Source organism: Triplophysa rosa, linkage group LG3 (genome assembly GCF_024868665.1).
Source record: "Triplophysa rosa linkage group LG3, Trosa_1v2, whole genome shotgun sequence".
NCBI lineage: Eukaryota > Metazoa > Chordata > Actinopteri > Cypriniformes > Nemacheilidae > Triplophysa > Triplophysa rosa.
Genome location: NC_079892.1, coordinates 9212260 through 9235726, shown reverse-complemented (window position 1 = coordinate 9235726; position 23467 = coordinate 9212260). Strand labels below are relative to the sequence as shown.

Sequence of the window (23467 nt, the reverse complement as noted above, 5' to 3'; positions counted from 1 at the left end):
AGACAACATATTTGTTGACCTGAAATATCATGAAATTAAGTATTAAATCTATAATTCATTCTACTCATAAGATATAATTTGTCAATTGGAGCTAAAGCAAAATAAAAAAAGAGAAATTGTTCACATTTGAGGGACCTGAACACAAACACAAAGAACGAACTAATTATAACATGGAGAAATAAATTGTATCGGTACTCATGGATGGAAATAATATTTGCTTTTAATTCAGTAGATCCTAATACAATAGCTTGTTTGACAGTGAACCTCACACATTTTAGGTTTATACAAAGAGTAAAAAATTTGTAAATGGAAAAAAACATCTAATATGCATTGGAAGAAAATGCTTTTTAACAAATCTAGCAAACACATTTAAACTAATTCTTTTAGATTTAGATGTAAGCAAACACATGCTATCATAATCAAATAAAAGTATACACTTGGCTCTTATTTCCACTCTGTACATCACTCACATTTTCTTTTCGTTTTGAATAAAACTCTAAAAAAACGTCTGATTACATACATAGAGAAATATACAAATATGAAAACTGCCACCGTTAAAGTCAAAATAACATCTATAGAGTGGTAAGCAATCCAGGACATTCTGAACGACTGCGTTCGTAAGTGAGGGGCTCCTCTGTTCCTCATGACAAACTCAATCCAGAAGACAGCACGATCGAGAGGTTTCATTGGCTGATCACGGTGCAAACTGGACAGTCTCTGCATGTTCTCTCTATAAGATGAATTATACAAAACCTCCTTTAATGCCTCTAGAAAAACAGTCCTGTCCAGAGTTGAAATGTCTACAGACTTTGATGTTCCTTTTGCTTGCATTCTGGAAAGATTGTCATGTTGATCAAACACTAAAGGTATACCCAAGATGGGAACACCATGATAGATGGCTTCCTGAACTCCATTGGTGCCTCCATGTGCTACAAACACTTTAGTTTTAGGATGTCCGAGAAGGTCATTCTGAGGGAGCCAATCCACAAGCAATGTGTTGTTGCCAAGGGTAACAGGTCGAGACCCTGTGTATCTCCAGATTACGTTTTGAGGAAGTTGAGCAAAAGCCGCTGCTATCTCTTGGGTGACGTCCTGTGGAAGCTGAGCAATAAGAGTGCCTAAAGACATGATGATGACTCCATGTTCTCCAGAGCTCTGCAAAAACTTCTCAAGGTCATCTGGAAGTGGTTTAGCGGGTTTGCACTGGAAGCCACCCATGTAGACGATATTTGGCATTGTGGGTCGTGGAAACTCAAAAGTAAAATCATTTCTCATGAGCCAGATGTCAGCATCCTGGAGAAGGGAGAAGAAATCAACATCTGCACCTAAATATTTTTGGGAGAACTCCTTGTAAGGAAAACCAAAGTATTTTGAATTTTTATAAAGAATCATTATATATGTCACCCCATTCATGACTCTTTGACTAAATGTCATTTTGTCGGTAAGTTGTAGCCCTATAACAGGCACATAAGAGAGAGGAGACGGAGCTACAACTAAGTGACCTTCTCCATACATTGTCAAACGGGCATTAAGGACAAGAGGGAGTCCAAGACGATGTGCCAGTAACACCCCACCTCCAAAAGCAGGATCAGTAAGAACAAGGTCATATTTGGCATCCTCCAGTGATTTCATTAGGATCTCATTATTAAATATCTTGGCCGTCATATTGCACACCTCCTTCTGAATTTCTCCGAACCTGGTATAAACCTCTTCAACAAGAGTCAATTCATTCCAAAATGATCTTCCTTCTCTCATGTTCTGCAATAAACGGGGCAAAAACCTCACCATGAAGTCATCTTCAAATTCACCCGTATCCACAGTAACGGAGGTGTAGTAAAGTGACTGCTCTTCAATATACCAGCTAGTAGAACGTCGGATCACTGTCATGTTATGGCCTTTTGAATGTAACTCCACAATCAGGACCTTCATATTGATCCAGTGGCTTCCATCCGCAGGAACGACCAAAACATTACCACCATAAGATCCCGACAGAGCAGATAACATAAAGAACAGACTGATAATGATGGAGGAATGCATTTTCATTCAAGACCTTCAGCAAGAAAGAACATAATTTGAATTAGTATGTTATAGAATAAATAACATTAAACAGAAGGCAATGATAGAGAATTTTCATTACTATTATACAATTTGATGAAACTGAATGTTAAATCTATAACTTTTAGGATGGATCTAGCAAGACTTGCAGTTATGCCGATGCATATTGCCTTGTAGGAAAATTTGCTTCCTTGTGTCAGTGCATCAAGGAATGTAGCTTTATTAACAAAGTTAGATGTTACATCTGTAATTGTTAGAATCTGTAGTTAGCAACAATGACAGATTTTTTTAGTCCCACCATGCATGACAGCCTGGGAGTGATAACATATTATATGCCTGTAACCTTTAGTCTTTTCTTTATGGTGTTTAAAGAACTTTGTCACATTTTACACCCACAAAGCTGATAAGGAGAATCTGTTTAAATGTTCAGTGACTCAAAGGCTTTTCAGGTTTTGTATTGTCACTTAGTTATGGTTGATATTTGCTAATATGAAGCTATAATTACCAACCAGTCTGTCAGTACAAAATGATCAAAAAAACACCCGATAAGAAGGAATTTATCTGAAATATAATTTTATTATCGTAGTTTGGATTGCAGGATTTGTAAACACTTCAAAAATAGTTTCTGAATACATTGGCTGTTTTCCAGTCTGCATATCACTCACGTTTTACTTTCTTTTTGAATAAAACTCTAAAAACACGTCTGATTACATACATAGAGAAATATACAAATATGAAAACTGCCACCGTTAAAGTCAAAATAACATCTATAGAGTGGTAAGCAATCCAGGACATTCTGAACGACTGAGTTCGTAAGTGAGGGACTCCTCTGTTCCTCATGACAAACTCAATCCAGAAGACAGCACGATCGAGAGGTTTCATTGGCTGATCACGGTGCAAACTGGACAGTCTCTGCATGTTCTCTCTATAAGATGAATTATACAAAACCTCCTTTAATGCCTCTAGAAAAACAGTCCTGTCCAGAGTTGAAATGTCTACATTTTTGGCTGTTCCCTTCACCTCCATTTTAAAGAGATTGTCAGGTTGATCAAACACTAAAGGTAAACCCAAGATGGGAACACCATGATAGATGGCTTCCTGAACTCCATTGGTGCCTCCATGTGCCACAAACACTTTAGTCTGGGGATGTCCAAGAAGGTCATTCTGAGGGAGCCAATCCACAAGCAATGTGTTGTTGCCAAGGGTAACAGGTCGAGGCCCTGTGTATCTCCAAATGACTTTTTGAGGAAGTTGAGCAAAAGCCGCTGCTATCTCTTCGGTGATGTCCTGTGGAAGCTGAGAAATAAGAGTGCCTAAAGACATGATGATGACTCCATGTTCTCCAGAGCTCTGCACAAACTTCTCAAGGTCATCTGGAAGTGGTTTAGCGGGTTTGCACTGGAAGCCACCCATGTAGACGATATTTGGCATTGTGGGTCGTGGAAACTCAAAAGTGAAATCGTTTCTCATGAGCCAGATGTCAGCATCCTGGAAAAGGGTGAAGTAATGAACATCTGGACCAAAATGTTTGCGGCAGAAGGACACGTAGGGGGGATCAGCGATCATTGCAGTCTGAAAATGGGTAAAAATGTAGCTCAAAACATTCTTGACTCTTTGGAGAAATGACATTTTATCTGTCAACATCACTCCAGGGACAGGAACATAAGACAACGGAGAAGGGGCGATGGCGAAATGCCCCTCTCCATTAACAGTCCACCGAACATTGAAAACCAGAGGAATGTTAAATTTGTAAGCTAGTATCGCACCACCTCCAACAGCTGGGTCCGCCAACACCACGTCGTATTTCGCATCTTGGATTGCTGTCATCATGTCTTTGTCTTCTATCATTCTGTCAATCATTTGAACCATATCTTCATGCATGCTTTTAAATTTCAGGACCACTTCGTACTCCACCTGAATACGGTTCCACATGGAATTCCCCTCTCGTTTGATTTTTAAGAGCTTGCCGATCAGTGAAGCGATAAAGCCCTCATCGAACCCTCCTGTGTTTGGAATGGTGAGTGAATTGTAGAATGGAGACTCCTCTTTGATATACCAGCTGTTAGAAGCTCTCAACACGGTGATGTCGTGTCCTCTGTTATACAGTTCCTCAATAAGGACCTTCATGTTCACCCAGTGACTTCCATCTAGTGGAAATACCAACACCTTACCGCCGTCGGCTCCAGATAATGCGCATAAGAGTGTCAGCAAAGTGACAGATACTGAATGATGCATATTCATACCGAACCTTTAATGAAAGATGGTAACAAAAGAGAAGAAATCAATGAAAGAGATACAGAAAGGCAACGGAAGATGAAAACAAAAGTAATCATTCAATTGAACAATATGAGTGCCAATACAAGAAAATTATTAGTTATACAGTAGACTAATGCTAATATTGTATTACTATTATACATTTTATTCTCCAGATTTAAAAATGTGTTTTATTGTAAAACAGTTCTTTACAAAACTCAACTGCAATGCATGTCTACATAAAAAAAAAAACACTACAATCATTTTCAGAAGAAAAAAAAATTCTCACCTTTTCATGAATAGTATCTCAAAATGCTTTTTATTTATTAAGTAAGAGAATGTTCTAAGTATGACTCAAATGACTCAGTCTCTTACTACACATGCTCCAACATCTGAAAAAAGCTTGGAGTAACATCATTTTAGTGACTGTTTAGAAAAGTTCAATATGACATTGATATCAACATTGAACAAATACTAAAACATGTTACTTAGCACCGTGTCCATATATTTTTTCACAGTAAAAGTATAACATTGTTTTAACATGTTGTGAAGCTAAAATGTTATTTTGTTTTGGAAAACAATTCTCATAGTAAATGGAAAAACAGGACACCTAAAAACCAAAAGTATACAAATATAATCAAAGGAAACGTTTAGTAGCTGGCTGCAATGGCTTTTTACAATACTAGTATTTTATAAAGTCTAATTTGATTTATCGATATATTGATTTAAAATTTGCCATAATTAAACAAAGGTTTTTTTCTGTCATTTTTACAGTTACTCTAAAATCTGATCTATAATATAAATTCTGTTTAAAATATATATATATAGTTTGGAATGCAGTTCAAACCTCACCTGAAAATATGCACTCGCACTGGAAATTCGCCTTAGTACAGTGTAGTCTAAATCCACAGCATTTATTTCCCTTTTACAAGCCTTTCAAAAGGTTTATTGAGGGGAAAGGTTTCTTTGAGTGTGTGACCATGCCTAAAGCCTATCAGGTGCCTTTGGGTGGGGGCAGTTAAATAATGCCCAGATAATAGGGTTCAAAGATCATATAACCAGCAAAAACCAAATGACAGCAACAATACTATTTCAATTAATACAGGGATTCTTTGGTTTTGTGTTGTCAGATTAAATATCTGCTCTCTGGCTTTGTAAAGACAGAAGATCATGCTACACTCTATCCCACTAACAACCCATTCCAGAGGAGACTTGAACTAAATGGATGCTTTTAGTAACATTGTTTAGGTTGGTTATATAACGGGCAGAATAAAGGGTGGGAAATTTGAGCAGAGCTTGGTTCTGGACACAATGAACTAGGATTCTTAAATGAGATTCGGTGTCACGATCACCAATACAGAAAACTGACATTTTCCAAAACTGCTACTCACCACATAAGGTCACAATCATGCATTAACACCTGTTCTAATAAAATTTTTTGCATTGTTGATATAAAGCAGCATATGTACTGTACCGCTTGTAAAAGGACACTGTTCTTTAGTGTAGTCATGTGCTTTAAACATATCGGGGCTGTTTCCCGGACAGGGATTTAAGCCAGGACTAGGCCTTGGATAAATTACGATATTTAAGTTGTTTTTAAAAACATACTTTACAAAGAACATTACTGGTGGGCATCTTGAGACAAAACAATCACACTGATATATTTTAAGATGTCAGTGCAAGTTGTTTTCGATTAAGACACCTCTAACATTTAAGGTAGTCTGGGAATAGGCTTAAGGCCTGTCTGGGAAACCGCCCCGTGTTTTGAAGTCATAGTTCATAGTTCATAGTTAATTTCCTCACCCTCTTGAAGGAAAGTCACACAGTTTGAAATAAGAAGAGGGCGAGTAAATGATGACAGAATTTTGATTTGAGGGGTGAACGATCACTTTAAGTTCACTGTCTGACGCCTTCAGAAATTGCTTTTTTATTAATAAGTTTCTATTGAATTGTCGAAATAAGAAAATCAAAACATTTATTACAACAGATAAAGGGATATAGATTTCTAAAATACTTTCATTTTCATTAAAGCTAGTTTCTTCACCTGCCAAGAGCAGTGACGCTACAACTGTTGGAAAATCATGTTTAAAGACCAAAAACCATCCACATATTTACACCTTTGCCATAATCTTAATTATATAAATGCAAATTTACTTAATTCCTTTACCTTTGTAAAACGTATAACATTTACTTGTGTTTATATATATTTGAGTAACAGTGTTCGAAGACTGTTCAAAGCATATTTAAAACTTGTAATAGAGCCACTGCCGAGTTACATATTTAGCTATAGCTAACTATTTTGACCACCTAATTAATAAACAAACAAAATATACATTTTCAGGCCTAATTGTGGAGTAGGAGGACTTTCAAAAATGGCAAACAGCGACCCCATGTGGCAAGCAAAAAATGCTAATGATATAATCTTCCATTTTGGTTTGGCACATGAACAGACCAGAGAAATTATTAATACAAGTTAGTGTTACAATCACTTTTTACAGTGTATGGGGCAATTGTGTCCACCAACCTACTATGTCTCTTCTACACCAGAAAATTTGGTCATGAGAATTTTTTTTACTTTTTCTAGTGAGAACATCGCAGAGCACTTGCCAAATAGGTTTCGGCAAGCTATGGTTGTGATGGAAATGGTAAAATGGCATTTTACAAATACATCACGCAGAACAACCAACAAGGTTCCTCATAAAATTATTTATTTATAAACTTGATGCAAGTTTACAAATACACTGTACATGGTCAAAATTCTCATCATGAAAAAACCTAAAATAAAAAACCCAGAAAGCATGCGGACTGTGTGAGCGCAGGGAACCATTCCATTCCTAGAGTGCACAAAATTGTGAGGTTCGCCTTCACAGAAAAAGAAAATACAGAATATGTACTGTTCAGACATGGAAACAGACTAAAGACTATTAGTCACAGAAACCTTGGTCAATGCAGACAACACTGTCATTCACTTTTAGAGAACGCAGCTGTTTTTTCTGAGATGATAAATCTTTTATAAAACTGTAATATTTAAAGGAACATCAGTTGGAAAGGTCTTCTTAATTCTCATTGATGAAACTGACTGAGCACAAAACCAGACAGCAGAATTAATTTCCAAAAACAGACGCTGAAGTTATTTAAAATATTCTTAACAACTCTTGAATAACATTAACGTGTGATTGTAGTACAAGATTACATTTGCATCCATGTTAAGGATAAAAGCAACGTATCCAAGAGTCGGTCTGTTATGTGATGCTGGCTGGACACTCGGGAAGGATTAGAATGAAAACTCAGGACCCTCTTAAACTGCAGATCAAAGAGGCACAATCACAACGTTATGTGCAAATGCTGAACCCAAATTATTTACAACAGGAAAGATTTTTAAATCAGAGACGGGAGCAGAAAAAATAACCGCTTGAACTCAAAAAATAAGGAACATTTAGATTTCCTTTGTATTTTTGAGCCACAGCTGTCCAATTACCATAGGCATTCAACACTTATCAATATGGAATAATAAGCTCCTTTATTAAATACTAAAGAGTAAAACTGGCCAGAGGAAGCTGGTAAAAATACTACTGCTTTGCTTAATGGAACCAAGAGAGGCTCTTTTCTTAACAAACGCATCAAAGAAAGAACAGAATGGATTTTCCTGAGTTTTCAATGAAAACTGAGAGAAACCTTCAGATAGACCAGCCTTTGATAATTCATTTGATTTAATTTTCACGCTGCAACACACAGTTGTACGGGGACAGAGCAATATGAACTTCGATGTGAACGTTGAAGCACTGACCATTAAGACTATGCAAGAAATAAATCTGAGAGGTATAACACAACGTCTTAAGTATCAAGAGAATTGTCCACAGGGCTTGGAAAGTAACAGTGCTCTTGTAGTGTTGTGCTATGAGAACAGGATTACTTGCAAAATTGTATCCATCTATGCTCACAACGAAACTAATGGTACTCAAATTGAAGTACTGCCGAAACAAATAGGCTCATTAATGTAAACCTCAAATGCATGTAATCTGTAATGGAGCAGAAACTGAACACCTTTCAAAACAGCAAGTTGGGGTGGGAAAACGTCTGTTCATTTCACTTATATAAATACAATTTTTTAAGATATTACCCCCGTATTGAGCAATTTTTTGAGGAACGACAACACCCCCCCCCCATTTTGAGACTCAAAGTCTCACGTGAAAACAACTCTGATTACTCCCCCACTTCACATTAACACCACATTTAAGACGCCTCATATCCATTTACAAGTATACAAGTAAAGCTCTGTTAAATTGTAGAGCTGTTCTGTTTCACCCTTTCAAAGCCAGAGTTTGTCCATTATTGGTCAGATCAGCCACATGCTAAAAGCGAGCGATAAGGAAATCGAATGGAATTCATCCTTAGTGGAAAACACGAGCTTCGGAGCTGAAGTCATATAACCGCCCCTTTTTTCTCTTTCTCGCTGTTATCATTAGGGTTGCTTAACAAGCTTGCGCATATAATTGTGGCAAGTAACAATCCATCAGCATTAAATGTACCAGTACATGGTAACTCAGAATGCATGAGCAAAGTCAGATACATGAGCAGTGGCACATTGTCTTCACATTGTCTCTAATTGCATCCATTTCCTCTTTCAAGTTCAGTAAACCACCACTTGGGAGTCAAAATGGCAGGGCCATAAGAGCGTCCTTTAAAAGCCAACAGAGAGGATCAGATCCAGCATCATTGTTGAGCATATCCGTCTATGTGTTAATCCAGAACAGAGCCGTTCTCCAGACAGAGAAGTCAGGAAGAGCAAGGAAGCAACAAAGAAAAAGCACACCTTTAAGATTTCAAAATTCCGTGTTAGATGGAGCCTGTTAGTACCAAGGCTCTGAACGTCCTGTCAGTGTATGAGAAAATAATCGAGAGATGAAAGAGACCATGAGGAACAGAGAAAGATCCAGATGCCATGCATCGAAGTGCGATACAGGCATGGGATCTGGTCAAAAAAGTCCAGCCGCGCATAAGATAAAAGGATGACGCATATTTCCGAGCATTCCAGAGAGCAAGAGGCCAAACGCTTTCCCTACTGATGGTTTCCACTTGGATGAGAGCGCATCATACTCAAAAAGGTGAATAACATTAGTAAAATAAAGCAACGTTTTGACCAGATATCCCATGTTTGCAGTGTGCATGAGGATCAATGCTTCTTCTAGCCATCTTCTTTAGGAGGTGTGTACCAGCCTTAAAAAAAAAAACAGCACAAAAAAGGTCAGTTCCTTATTTCCACCACATATACCTCCTAAGGGTTTTTTACTTACCGTTCTTTTCGTGAATCTGAACCAATGATTTGTAAGACTGTTGTGCTCTGGCAAGATTGTATTGATTCTGTAAAGAAACAAATGGAAAGGTCAACAATCCAAGTCCTTCAAAGGTTCCTGCAGGCAAACAATCCACAAAGATAACGGTGCAATATTGAACTTGACAAGGACGAAAGGGGCTGCGCAAACCTTATTTGCTCCAAACTGCACTCTGGCTTTCCCTTTGACTAAGGTGGCGTTTATTTGCATGATGACTGACTCTATTGAGTAGGCACTGCTCCAGCCCTATGATCACAAGCAAAGATCAGAGGATTCACTTCAAATCCAACCAATGTGCGCACTAAAACATAAGCAATGTTCAACAGTGGAAATTCAAACCTGTTTTGTAAGTAGCTCCATACATAAGGCTCCTCCTCCAAGAACATAGCTAGAAGACACAAACAATCTTGATTGCAATTTATTTCTTTTCTTATTTAATGAAAAAAATCTTTTTTTCTTGGTGACTATGAACACTGTTGATACAAAATAAAACCAGGAATATGTATTAAGAAAGTAAGCGGGTGATTTAGATCTCATGGGACTAAGAATTTTAAACCCAGACAGCTGAACAAAACAGGTTAGTTCAAGGAAGAGAAAAACGCTCACCCTCCAGACAGGACAGGAGACACAACCCGCACAAAGGGAGGATCAAAAGGAAAATTATCCTGCCATCACAAAGACAGAAATTCAGCAGCAGTTCTGCATAATCTCTCCTCAATCAAAACACCTTTAATCTGGATTTGATAAAACATGGAAACCAACCACTAACTTTATAAGAGAAATTGAGCAGAATGTAGTCCATGCCTTCTTTTTCCTTCAAAACCTGTAAGTCGCTGTGCAACGGACTGTCTGGGTCGACCCTTAAAAAAAAACAGCAGAACATGGAATACTCAGATCGAAACACACATAACATTAAAAACAAACATTATTAGACAACATGTTACACAACTGTACTTACGTCCTTAACTTGACATGCCACTCATACAGGCTATCATTGACTAACTCCACTGAATAGATACCTTGAACAGACAGAATGAAATGGTAAACATACTGATCAAAGATCTTTGGCAGTCCTCTTACTGAAATGAGACAAAGCCCATGGAAAATCAAAGGGCTAATGCATAATATAGTGAACTTACCCGTCTTATAACTCTGTGATCTATAGATCTCCCTGAGTTCCTTCATGAGACGGTCAGAGGCCTGAACTGAACCGGAAACAGCACCCTAAGAGACCACCAACAGGGCATGATTTAGGAATCGCACGCAGCACAACAATAACTTTCCACGTTTCAAATATTTCCTCTGTATGGAATGGAACTAAAAGTAGAGCCGCATAAATATTTAAGAGACCATTTCATTTTTCAGTTTTTCTGAATTTATCATTTAGGTATGCGTTTAGGTAAAAGGATCATTTTTGTATTTCTCCAGCAGAAATTATACTCAAATACTCACGTTCATATTTCCTTTTAAGCAATAGCAACAGTAATATGTGTACATACATTTGGGAAAAGTTCAAAAGTAATTTTTTGAAATGTGATAACCTTGATTTTTATCACATGCTGTTGGATGACTTTGTCACTCCTGAGGTTTGATTTTGTTGAAATTCAACAGACTGGAATGACCACAATACATCTAGAAATGCTGATAAAATGAAAATTTGGAATGGTCTCTCAATTTTTCCCACGGCTGTATATACAAAACCAACATCTAAGTAGTAAATCTTTACAGACTTTATTCACATTTATTGTCTTATAACAAAACAAAAACGTCTGCAAGTATGTCGAAGAACAAACAGTACAGTAATGATATCGATTTAAGTTTCTCAAACCTTAAGTCAGTTATGACTGAAAGAAAAGACTTGCTGTCAAATGTTAATTCAGGAACCACATGACAGATGTATTCCATTCATTCAGTGAAAGTAGCGTCCAAGCTATTCAAGCCAATAGCTCATAAATCTTTGAGCAATTTATTAAAAGAGCTCGGGTCATTCATTCGGCATTGTAGGAAACACAGATAGAAGTATAAAATTGTTTCTCGCTAACCTACATTCATCATGTTCCAAAGAAATATGTCAAAGCTGAGCTGAAAACTGCTTTTCTAAGACGAAAAAAAGAACCACCCCACCCAAAAGATGTAGAAAGGGTACCTTACCGAATGGACACTTACGTTCAAGTGGTCCTGCCTCTGATTCTTGCGGATCTTCTCCAAAATGGCCAAATTCTCTTTCTCAATGCCATCATCCTCTGACTTTTTTCCATCGACCGGTTCCTCCTCTTTCATCTCATAGTGGTCGAGATCTTCAATATCCTGCTGCCCCAGGAACAAACCAAAGAAAAGTGTTGGGTGTCAGTTAGGTATTAAGAGTCTTTCCATCACAGAAGGAGAAAAAAAGAATGATCGAGAACCCAATAAAATGCCCTGAAGTTGAATACCTCTGGCATTTCCTCCTCCTCTTCTTCCTCTGAGGTCACTTCATCTGTTGTTCCATGCTGGAGGGGAAAAGTGACCGACAGAACATTTGCGTTAAGTTACATATCTTAAAGTCTAAAAATCTAAAACTGCATACGCCTGCGCTGATTTGTCTCACCTTCCTGTCTTGACTGATGGGTCCAGCAGGAAGTGGTTGGTCCAGCATCTCCACATCAGGATGCTGGGGCAAGTTATAGAGTCGGCATAAATCACAGATCAGCCTTTTCAGCTGCTGCAGGAGCTGCATAAAAAAAGTGATAATTCTTAGTATTAAGATCTGCCTCATATGATCTGATTACAAGCAGCCTAGACAGATCATTGTTCACAACCATTTTTAGTGCAGAGGATGCAACAGAATAGTGGTTTTCAACTACTTCTGAATGGGGTATAAGTGATCTGATCCCAAAACATTTTTCATCCCATTTATACCTGGATTTTTGGGATCAGATCCCCTAAAAAATGATCAGCATATGCAAGCCTGGTCATGATCCAAGACCATGAATTAAGGTTCAATTCACAAAGGAAACTCATTCTTACCAAAGTATTGCCTTTTCTAACATCATCTAGTCGTTCAAGGACTTCCGCCAGACTTGGGTCATCGGAGTCAACAAACCATATCGGTGGGGTGGAAGGGTAAGACTCCTACGAAAATAAAGAGGCACAACATCAGCATCTTGATAATTGTATTATTACACTTTGTCCTTTAGCAAGGTTATTCAAGTCTGAGCTGATCCATTGAGCCAGCTGCATGATAAACAGCCATGAAACTGCCAAAAAGCAATGAATCAAACTCTGTTGATGTACAACAGAGTTTTATGAATTTTAAAGAGTTATAAGTGAACAACCAGAAGAGACCACAGTAGGGCTGTCGCAATTGGTCGATATAATCGATTGCGTCGACGCTGATATTTCGTCGACATCAATATTTTTGATTATAATATATAATATTTTATATTTTTATATATATAATATTATTTTACCTTCTAAATTTCTGAGCCAATTCGTCTTTGCCCGTCAGAAAGGAGCACACACACCTAAGGACCGCGCCAGACCACTAGACCACACATTTACAGTCATGACTGGTTATTCTGCTGAACCATCAAGTCTGTCAATCAATTTATTGATATAGATGGGCAAGTTTGGCGTTGGCAACCAATATAACGCAAGGCAACCAATATGTTCACATTTCCTTGTTTTTTCAAGGTTATGCGCTTTTTGTTCATGCCTGCATAGTAGGTTCAATATTTTGGTAATGAAAATAAGTGTGAAGAGTTAAAGGAGTGATTATTATTTGTAAATGATTCCAGAAGTAAGAAACTATTTATCTTTATATTAATGCATAAGTCCAAGAGCACCACCACAGAAACGGCGTCGTACAGCTGCCTCCAAATGCCGTAAATAATGTTGAAAATTACTTAATTATTTTAAGTAATAATTACAAAAATATAAACCGTTTAATTTAACCCGATTAAAAAGCAGCCTGTAATAAAGTGAAAGTTATGCATAGCGTTTATATGAAAATGGTGCTGGGCGGGCACACTTAAAGGCGGGGTAACCGATTTCCGAATTACGCTTTAGACAACTGAGTCGGGCCGAGTACCAAAACAACCTTGTAGCCAATCAGCAGTAAATTGCACAAAGCACATGACGGACATTAGCCGAGCGCTGACAAAAGCGAAAGATAGGGGTAGGGGTGTGTTTGTTTTGGTGATTTGAACATCAACAACGGCTAAGAGAAATCGGACACCCCGCCTTTAAAGAATGAGAGCTCTGTCAGGAGTGCTAAAAGCACTGCACTACACAAGGAGACTAGTTAACTTTACCCTGAAGAATACAGCAACTTAGTAAGTGAAGCAAGTTTTCCGTTGTTTATGATGAGCATATCTCTGAACTTTTGATCATCCTGTGTATGTCGCGATCGCGTTCCGGAGGCAGCTCACATGAGCAGCAGCCCGCAGGGGTAAACTCCCGCAGCTTCAGGCGGCGAGCTCCGCCATATCATGTATAAAAAAAACGTTGCTTATAAAAAAACGTAGTTTGTAGTTTACACAGGACAATCAGGAAATGTGCATTGATACACCTTCATTCTACACATTATGTGGTCACTTACTTTGATATGTGAACTGTCTCTGTAGTGTTTTTTTGTGGATGGAAAGATGTGGGCAATTTATTTCACCTCGGCTGGCTATAAATCGCAATTTTTCAGCAATAAACAAGCAAATTTTGCCAAGATGTTTTCCGAGATGACAGACAAGTAGGGATGTTAATGATTAATCGACGATCGATTAATTGTCGATAACCGTTTACTCGAAATAACTTAATGATGATCGAGTTCAAAGTCATGCACGTGCGTGCGGCTTATGCGCATAACACATACAGCAGACTCATGGAAAAACGCAATGGCTATCAACTTATTACATTACTTGGCTACCGACACACCTTAGTTTTGCATTTTTCTTTTATAGAAATAAAAAGAAAGTTCATTTGAACAATGGAAGAGTTTGCGAGGCTCATGTCTGTCAGCGGGAGTTGCAGTCGTGAGGTGCGATGATTGACAGGTCAAGGCGGAGGAGAGCTTTTATTAATAAAAGCTTTATTTCTTCGTTTAATATAAGTAGCGTTGTCCTTGTTTTATTATTGCATTTTCATTTAAAATAAAAAATCTGAAGATCTTTGTACCTGTTTTGTAACGTAAATAAAGTTTTTCGTTAAGAATAATAATGAAGAAACATTTTAAGCATTTGGTTTAGTCAAAGAAAAAATCTAAATCTGCAGATCAAAATAAGCGCTATAGATGCAAAATGCAAATATATTTTCTTTTCTAATGTGTGGTATCGGTAAAGTATGTTGTCACAAGTTTATTAAATCCTCGCCGGCATTCCTAAAGTGTACAGTACCATCAGGCTTTTTAGGTTTGCATTGATCGCATGTGGACAGCTTATCAGTTATTTTATTCGAAATGGTTTAGCACATCATTTAACAAGTTATTTTAGCTTCTGCTCATGTAATACAAAGAATTATGCTATTTATGTGAGACCAGTGGCGTAACTTTGTTTTCAAATGTGGTGGGGACAAAGTCCGCCCCTACCTGCTGGGGTCGGTCAGATCAATGGAAAACAACACTTTAATAAAGAAAATATTTATATAATAACTGAATATAACTAAAATAATTAAAAATTACACTTCTTTATTGGTTTACACATTTTTTTGTGCTTGGACAATGGATGCGCAAGCGGCGCGTTCACAGCGTGTTTTTTTTCCACAAGCTTAGTTTTATTCATATAAGTGCTCGGGACACAATTGACTTGGCAAAAAGTGGTGGCGACATGTCCCACTCGTCCCACCTGCAAATTATGCCTAGTGTGAGACACAAGTCTCAATTTCAGGACCGCTAAAGGTTGTAACACGTTATGGACATTTGTGAGTTAAAATGCCCTTTTTCGAATTCTACAGATTCTCTGTAATACTGTCGATAGTGTCCATGCGCTGTGTCCTATGCACATTTAGAAAGAAAATAACACGCTTATAATAACAAATCAACCTATTCTCTCACGCAGAAGCGCGCAATGATATGAGTCTAGGGATGCTCCGGATCAGCCACAGATGGGAATCGGCCGATAATCACATTTAATAACTCGACCGGTACTCACTAACTTGGCCGATCTCACAAACCGATCGTAATTTGATGACGTCATCACACGAGGACGTACGTTTGGCGCCGCAGTCATATCTTGTGAAAGAGTGAGCAGAGAGCCTGTGCACTTTCGATGTCTCCAAACAGGGTGTGAGTTCATTCTGTGTTGCGCAGGCTGATTGGAATATGATGTGCAGGCACTGCGGAAGCAGTCATAAGCAGTCATGCTTTCATAACAAAACGCATCTGCAGAACTTTGGGTAATGTCATATGCTGATCAATCTGTGCAGCGCCGAAAGAAGTTGAACACCCCAGTCTCTAACTCTTTCTCTCTCTCTCGCACATGATAAACAAAAGCAACAGACACAATGCAAAAAGGTCGGAAGACCAAATCCATGTTGCACGTGGCACATTCTGAGAATATTTTTACCTGAATTGAGTGTGGGTTGTGTTTAAAAAAACGGGTTACCTTTTCTTCTCTTCTCCACGCAGGTGACATAAACCACACTCTTAAGAAACGAAAATCAATCCTATACAATGATAAAGTGGTTTCCGTGTTAACTTCTTTCTTTTGCGATGTCTGTCATAAACACACAGACACAACGTGTACTTAACGTCTGCTAATGTTCGATTCATGACATGATGACTCATTTGAACTGATTCGTTTAAATGAACGGTTAAAAGAACGGATATGTCAAACAATGAACTCAGAAGACTCACTATCCGAATCCATCAAATCTGTCACTCAAAACACCTCCGAACGTTAGTGTGCTTATAGGCCATTTAGCAACAGTGGCTGATAAGATTTAAACTAAATAATCCACAGTATTTACAGTTTATTTATATGACAATGTGTAGTAAATTACCTATAAAATCATTAGACAGAAGAGAGTTGCTGTTAGTAATTTAATTTAAGTATGTGGTCAAAATAAGAACTGCAATATTTAAAAAGGGATGGTTTTAAAAGGGGAAGTTTACTTTTAATTGCCCTTATATGATTTTATTAAAATATTTATCAAATTACAGCTTACTTTGCAAACAGTGACTAGAAAGCTTATATCAGTCATATAAAGATAAAGGATTGAAATCGGTATCGGCCGATCATGATGACAGAAAATCGGTACTCGGTATCGGCTGCAAAAATCCTGATCGGAGCATCCCTATATGAGTCTGCTTATATGCAATTACCAGAGTGCACATCTGAGGCGGCAACACGTTGTATATTGGTCCTTAATATGTTAATTGTCAAATACATAATTTTATTATATTATCAATCACACAGATTCATTTTAACAATGCTACTAGGCATTTTTTTAAACTTAGAAACCTTTTTATTCAGGTGATGAAGATGGCATTTTGGGTGGCTTTTGCGGGCTGTCATGCCTATATGCCACTGCAGAGGCATATTTCAGTATTAATGTTAACCAGTAATCGATTAATTGATCATTAATGTAAATGAAAATCGATTATGGGAATTTGTCTAAATTGACATCCCTACAGACAAGTAATTTAATGAAAACCCAATTTTGACCTAATTTATATTTTTTGAATATTCCTGAAAACCTCCCTGTGCGACACCCAACGGGTTTTCCCAGTTCGCGTCACCTCGACTTTCATTCGTGCATTAAGATATGATTGAATTTTACTCTACAAAGCATGTGAAAAACAATATAAACATTAGTGATCTGCACGAATGTTTGAATATTCGACCCGCAACAATTATTCGAAAATTAAAAATGCTATTCGAATATTCGTATTTTTCATAAGAATAAAAAACTGTGTCACCACAGGGTTAGAATTGTCTTGTCTTATTTAACACTTCTTCACTTCATCTGTAATGACTTTAAAATATACAGAAAATATAAAAAAATTATTTGTATGTGTTCCTAAATCTTTGTTCAGTCAGATTGCAAGCTAGTTTAAATATTTTAAGTTCACACACGGCTGCCTTAACTGTTTTAAAAACATGAGCCACAGAATTAGTTAAAACATTACTTATATATAAGTTGGTATAAAAATAGCAACGTAATATTAAATGATTAATTTATTTTTTACCATAACTTGTTAGGAGTGGTTGTTTGTTAGAAATATATTAGGCTAATCAATGCTGATTTCAACAACTTGAAACATTAAAATGTACATTTCACTGCAACTAATTTTAATAAGTTTGGCCTTAGACTGGTACCTTTTTCCATACCTAAAGCCTGTATTTTCCTCCTAAGAACTTCAAATAGGGTCATCACCTGTAAATAAATTCGCAAGGATTTTTTTTATGTTAGTTTTAAAACTCGCTGTAATTCCTTAGTTAGGCCACCTTAGTTGATTTTATTTATTGATGCAAATGCAATGCAAAGCTAAACAAGACAGACACTGACCATGAAACGACAAAGAATACAAAATTTATATGCGGTAGTGACCTATATGCTTGTTTTTCTTATCAACACGTAAAACAAAATAAACAAGATAACCATATATCCCAGACTGTCAATATACGTTGCGTTTTGTATGTTTGGTTTTTGTATGATTTCGTTTCGCGCAGATTTAAATGCAGTTTTTGTGTACTTTTCTATTTTTTTCCAACGTTGCTAATCTTTTCAACATTAAAAAAGGATAGAATATTAGTGCGTTATGAATATTTAATGATAATTATAATCCTGAATTGAAATTGTGACTAAATTAAAATGAAACAAAATCTTTATTAACTTAATTTAAATAAACAATTATTTGTTTTTAATGAGCTCAAATATTTGAATATTAAATTATTGAAAAAACCTCATCCCTAATAAACATGATGATCATACGCCAACTCGAGTGTTCAAGTATGTTCTCTACATTAGGTATTGTGACCAGTCTGCTTTATTAACGGGTTTTCGTGCGCTTTGCTTGAGCTTATAATGCTTTTTGTTCTGTACCCTTTTACTCAAACTCTGCATATTTTCGATTAAAAAACTCAGGATATAACGTAAGATTGTTGTGAATACAACTTATTATAAGGAATAGGCCTATTTCGATGAGTAATTCAATACTGAAAATGCCATATCTTAGCCTAATATCCAGTGATTTTTGTTGCATTTGTTTTGTAGTTCCAGCATGCACAAATATATTGGTTAATTATATTTCATTTAGACGCCGCTGTGTTCCATTACTATTTGTATTGAGGCTTCGTTCATTTGCACTAAACAGCCCAAACAGTTAGCTTTTAATTATTTTCTTTTGACAATTTATATTTAGCTTAAAATGGCTATTGCATCCTTTTTTAAATAAAAATCCTCATTGCTGCTTGTTGTTCCGCATTTATCAATAAATTACAATAAAAAGTATATATTTTTATTTAAAACTGTTATCTTTGCAATTTAAATGTCAAATTGTGATTTCTGGTGAAACATTATTCGTTTAGATTAATCGATATAAAAATAGTCTTTAGTGGCAGCCCTAGACCACAGCATAAACGTATGTGTGTTGGAGTTGATGTTCCTGTGGTTCTGTGCCATGGCGTAACAACGTTTGAACATTATGTTCCCATCATCTCGCTAGAAATCTCCTCCTATCTTTATGTCACACGTCAGGAGCGATTCTCAAGCAAAATTGTGGCGATGTGAGTCACTTATGCTCGTCAACGTCATACAGCAATACAGTGCTAAGCAAACTAGTAACTTACCTGACTCTGACCAAAACATGAGCTAGTACCACTGCGTTGGAAAGCTATTTTGTGACCATTTTGGAAAATCTATTATTAATGTCTCTTCACATCCAATACACTTAAAAACTATGCTCATTTTGTCTATTTATAAGCAGCCAACTTTAAACAAAGTTAGAAAATGTGCTAATATTGCTAACATCTGTAATAAAACGTTTGCGATTTAAATCTCCAGCTGAAATCTCCAATAGAATAATTTCTTACACATTGAAGTAGCAATAAACGCACAACAGTTAATCGTTTTAAATCTACGCATTTCATAGGCCTCGTGACTTGGAAAAACTTTAGCAAACCAGCTAATCGCCGCTACGTTTGCTAGCCCTGCTTACATTCGTATGTCTACATAACAAAAGCAAATTTCTCACTCTAAGAAGTCCGCAAAATGATGCCCGAAGTCGGTCCGGCAAGACAAGTCACATCTTAAGTGCAAACGTCAAATGTTTCTCAACTGGCTAAAGTATCAGCACCGCTAAACTAGCGCTCGTGCTACTTTCTTGCTAACTTTTCATGAAAATAACGTTACCCCAACAACGCTCAACACAACAGTCCCTTGCCATCTTTATTTCATGATCTCATTTCGGATACGTGCACACAAGTCATTATGTTGGCTAGCTGGTTTTCGTAGCCAACAAAGTTAAAACGATAGCTAACGCAGACAACTTTGTTAGCGAAGAAAGCTAACGTAGCTTAATGCTACGAGTATTGATACTTTGCAAATTTCGATTTTGTCATCTTATTTGCGAAGATAATCGGAAATGAAGTCCCTGCATGTCTTTATTTGTGCTACAAAGGCTTTAATGAAGCTCATTTCAAAGCTTCAAACGGATTGCGGTGGGTGTTATTTCACTCGGCCATTTCTTGATCGTCTGCTACACAAGGGCTGCCGAATCTTACCGTGATATTGCAGTGAATAATTAGTAGCTTTTCTCCCGTCACATTAAATTGGCAGCTCAGTTCATCGGGCTTCCAGTCTATTATTCGGAATCGTTCATGGTTTGGGTCAAAGATAGACTCCAGGAACTTTAGTTCGGCCTTTAGCCCCGACACCGACATCTTCCACTCATCTCATCATCAGCCAGGCCGCGGGGGGAAGGGACTCACGGACTACTGCGAGCGCGCAGCTGATCCCAGCGTGTGTGTGTGTGTGTGGAGCTGAGGCTGGATGAGAGAAACAACAAAGAGGGGGTGGGGAGAGGCGCACTGGAGGCGCACTGGAGGCAGGGGGAAAGAGAAAACAACGCCCGCGAAGAATAACGCGAGAGGGACCAGGGAGTGCAAAAGACCGTCTTTACTCGCATGCGTGTTTTTTTTTAATCCCAACAGCAACAAGCAACCAGAATAGACATGACATAATTATTCATATTGGTTGCCTTTAAATTTTGAATTCTTTTTCAATTTTATTCGATTATTATTTATATATTTACATAGTTGCATTGATGTGTAAAATGAACTATAAAATGAAGAGTAAGTTAAAGTTCAATGTCTGATGTTTCATATGAATCGGACAATTCTGTTAAATTCTACACAAATCTACGTTTTACATGTGAGCGAAATTTTGCTATTTGTCTCCATCTAGTGGCGTTTTTTTCTCTATTCTGCGGCTCTTTCATAACTTTTCATTTTGATTTATACGGTCCAGATCATGGTACAGACAGCCAGGGGCGATTCTAGGATTTTTTAATGGGGTGACACAGGGGGGACAAGAACCAGTCAGGGTGGGCCATGGGGAAAGTGGGATGACATAAAAATGGCACTGCACAAGTGCCTGGACAACACATCTCTTGTTTTATAAATAAAATACATTAAACAGACAACAATTGTTCTCAACTTCTTTTCAATTGTCATTTTTAAATGGTTAATATGCTCAGATGCCTCACCGGCCCCTACTGCCTCTCTGGCTGGCTCTGACACGTGCCTTCAGGTTCAGGGCTGCTAATTTGCTGGCCAACTTGGCCCTTGCTGGTGGATTGGCTCTGACCTGCACTGCATCTGCCTGTCTTTGACATAGTTTCTTCTTGAAGAAACCTTGAATGTCCTTCTGCTGTGCCTGACTTTATGCCCGTTTCATTTTTTCTACAAAATTCTGTCTAAAAATAAACAAACTTCTAACTTAATCATCAATACTACTCAAATAGTATATTTAATAGCATATTTTTATCTGATTAAAGATGAAAACATTTAAACGTGAAGCTGTTCTTGGACATTGCAAACGAAAAACATATATAAGACTCTACCACGCAATAACGTTTGTTTATTCAAATTTACTATGCTACATCTTAAAATTCCAAGTGTCAAAACGCTAACATTCTTAAAACCCTAACGTACACTTTAGCCTTTACCACGTTACTGCAGCGATTGTGCCTTTAATATTTAAAACAACAGGAAGAACCGTAACATAACGATTTTCAACATACATTAACGTATTTCATACTTAATTTAATACTTAGACGAACATAGACGTGATCTGCAGCCTGCGAAACCGCGCTTCACTGGCTACACCAGTGTGTATAGCGTATCCAATGGCGTTGAGCATTGGTTGTGAAATTGACAGCACTCTAATCCAATGGCGTTGAGCAATGTAAAATTGACAGCGCTCTAATCCAATGGTGTCGTAAATATACGGGAAATAATTGGTAGTGAACCAGACAGTGAGTAGGCGTGTTCTACTTCAAGCGGCGCTGCAGATTATGACACCAGTACAGCGCGTGAGATTTTAAATGCACCCGAATTGCTCCTGCAGATGTTATACTCTGATCAGTCTGTGCTGTTGGGGGGGGGCGGTGCCACCCTTTTAGACACGCCCCTGCAAACAGCACTGTTAATTATATTGATACAGTAGCCTACATGCATGACGAGTGTTTGGTAATAAGCATAATTGTTAGAGTGGTTTTGGTGTTGATGGTTGAAGCTGCGCTACTTTTTGGCATTTTGTAGCGTTGAGCTATCGAGGGGCGGGACGTCTGTCAGTGATGTTCAAATTGCTACAACCCAAGTCATTCACATCAGGTGAGCAAGTTTTTACGGGAACCTCAGCGCGCCAACACTGCCCGAGCATGAAATGCCTTCTCCTTTATCTACTGATAATTCTCCTGAGTCAAAGAGCCAACATGGAGCGTATTGAGAGGAACCAAGACTGTACATGGCGTTGTTCTGAGGTAGGAATCTGACACATTATATCTAATAAAATTGTATTAAGTAAAAAAATAAATATTAAAATAGTTATGATATGTAGATATTCTGTTGGGTTGTACGGATAAGCAGATGCAGGTTTCGTAATAGCAGGTTTTCTAATATAAATAATAAAACTAGTTTTCAATTAAATATTCGATTTAATTATTATTTATGTATTTTTCATTTATTAATTTGATCTAAGTATTTAGTTAAAAAAGTAAAAATAGTTAAAAATGCATAAAGCAAATTATTTAAATCAATGAACATTAACCAGCAGTGACGCAAAGAACGTTAACCAGCAGTGAGGTCTGTAACACATCATTTGCATGCGTCAATGTGTATTTTACTGGCCGGAATACACTACAAGACTTTTAAAATCTGAACAGATTATTTTAAAACTAGACATCATACACTTGCAGACTTTTTGAAAGTTTCGGATAGAAACGCACTAACTGATCAAATCTGCAGACTGGCACAGACTTTCTGCAACAAGTCCAGACCGAAAATCTGAGCAAAAGTCTTGTAGTGTATTCTAGCCTTAACTTTCAGTCCTTATTACGTGTTTGTACTACGTGTTGTATAGGGCAGGTTCAGTTGAATTTATAATATGATCTCATCTGTAACAGTGAAACCTACAACATTACGTAATATTACAGTTCAGCTGCATCTCATTCTTACCAACCCAGGCAGACACTAATCTAAGTTTTCAAAGTTATTTTTTATGTTCTGATAAATGTAATAGGATATAAAACAAGATTGACATCACACACACACACACACACACACACACACACACACACACACACACACACACACACACACACACACACACACACACACACACACACACACACA

The 23467-nt window shown here is 37.4% G+C and overlaps 4 protein-coding genes across 11 annotated transcripts in view; 1 reads left to right on the top strand and 3 right to left on the bottom strand.

Moving 5' to 3' along the window:
* Positions 1-366: 366 nt before the first annotated feature.
* On the bottom strand, positions 367-2037 carry LOC130551710 (UDP-glucuronosyltransferase 2A1-like). The gene has a single exon (XM_057329568.1). The coding sequence runs from the start codon at positions 2035-2037 to the stop codon at positions 463-465; it is 1575 nt and encodes a 524-aa protein (XP_057185551.1). The 3' UTR covers positions 367-462.
* Positions 2038-2647: 610 nt separating this feature from the next.
* Positions 2648-4290, bottom strand: ugt5a1 (UDP glucuronosyltransferase 5 family, polypeptide A1). The gene has a single exon (XM_057329567.1). The coding sequence runs from the start codon at positions 4288-4290 to the stop codon at positions 2713-2715; it is 1578 nt and encodes a 525-aa protein (XP_057185550.1). The 3' UTR covers positions 2648-2712.
* A 2705-nt stretch (positions 4291-6995) lies between these two features.
* Positions 6996-20634, bottom strand: ube2q2 (ubiquitin-conjugating enzyme E2Q family member 2). 4 transcript variants are annotated; one of them, XM_057329571.1, is made up of 13 exons: positions 20336-20634; positions 12648-12752; positions 12229-12351; positions 12074-12130; positions 11808-11951; positions 10781-10865; positions 10600-10660; positions 10411-10501; positions 10248-10306; positions 9981-10029; positions 9792-9887; positions 9603-9669; positions 6996-9525 (listed from the first exon to the last, which is right to left on the bottom strand). In XM_057329571.1, exons 1-13 carry the CDS (start codon positions 20492-20494, stop codon positions 9494-9496), a joined length of 1128 nt encoding a protein of 375 aa, XP_057185554.1. In that variant the 5' UTR covers positions 20495-20634; the 3' UTR covers positions 6996-9493. The 4 variants fall into 4 exon arrangements, with proteins under 4 accessions (XP_057185554.1, XP_057185552.1, XP_057185555.1 ...); XM_057329569.1 differs by having other exon boundaries at positions 11793-11951; positions 20336-20633; XM_057329572.1 differs by having other exon boundaries at positions 11808-11948; positions 20336-20632.
* Positions 20635-22142: 1508 nt separating this feature from the next.
* The window catches only part of il17rel (interleukin 17 receptor E-like), a 9214-nt gene continuing 7889 nt past the window's right edge, over positions 22143-23467 (top strand). Inside the window, exon 1 of one of the 5 annotated variants that reach the window (XM_057329802.1) lies at positions 22143-22596. In XM_057329802.1, the coding sequence (XP_057185785.1) occupies positions 22411-22596 (186 nt within the window). In that variant the 5' untranslated portion in view covers positions 22143-22410. The remainder of the gene's footprint in view (positions 22597-23467) is intronic. The other 4 variants (XM_057329799.1, XM_057329800.1, XM_057329803.1 and 1 more) reach the window with 4 other exon arrangements.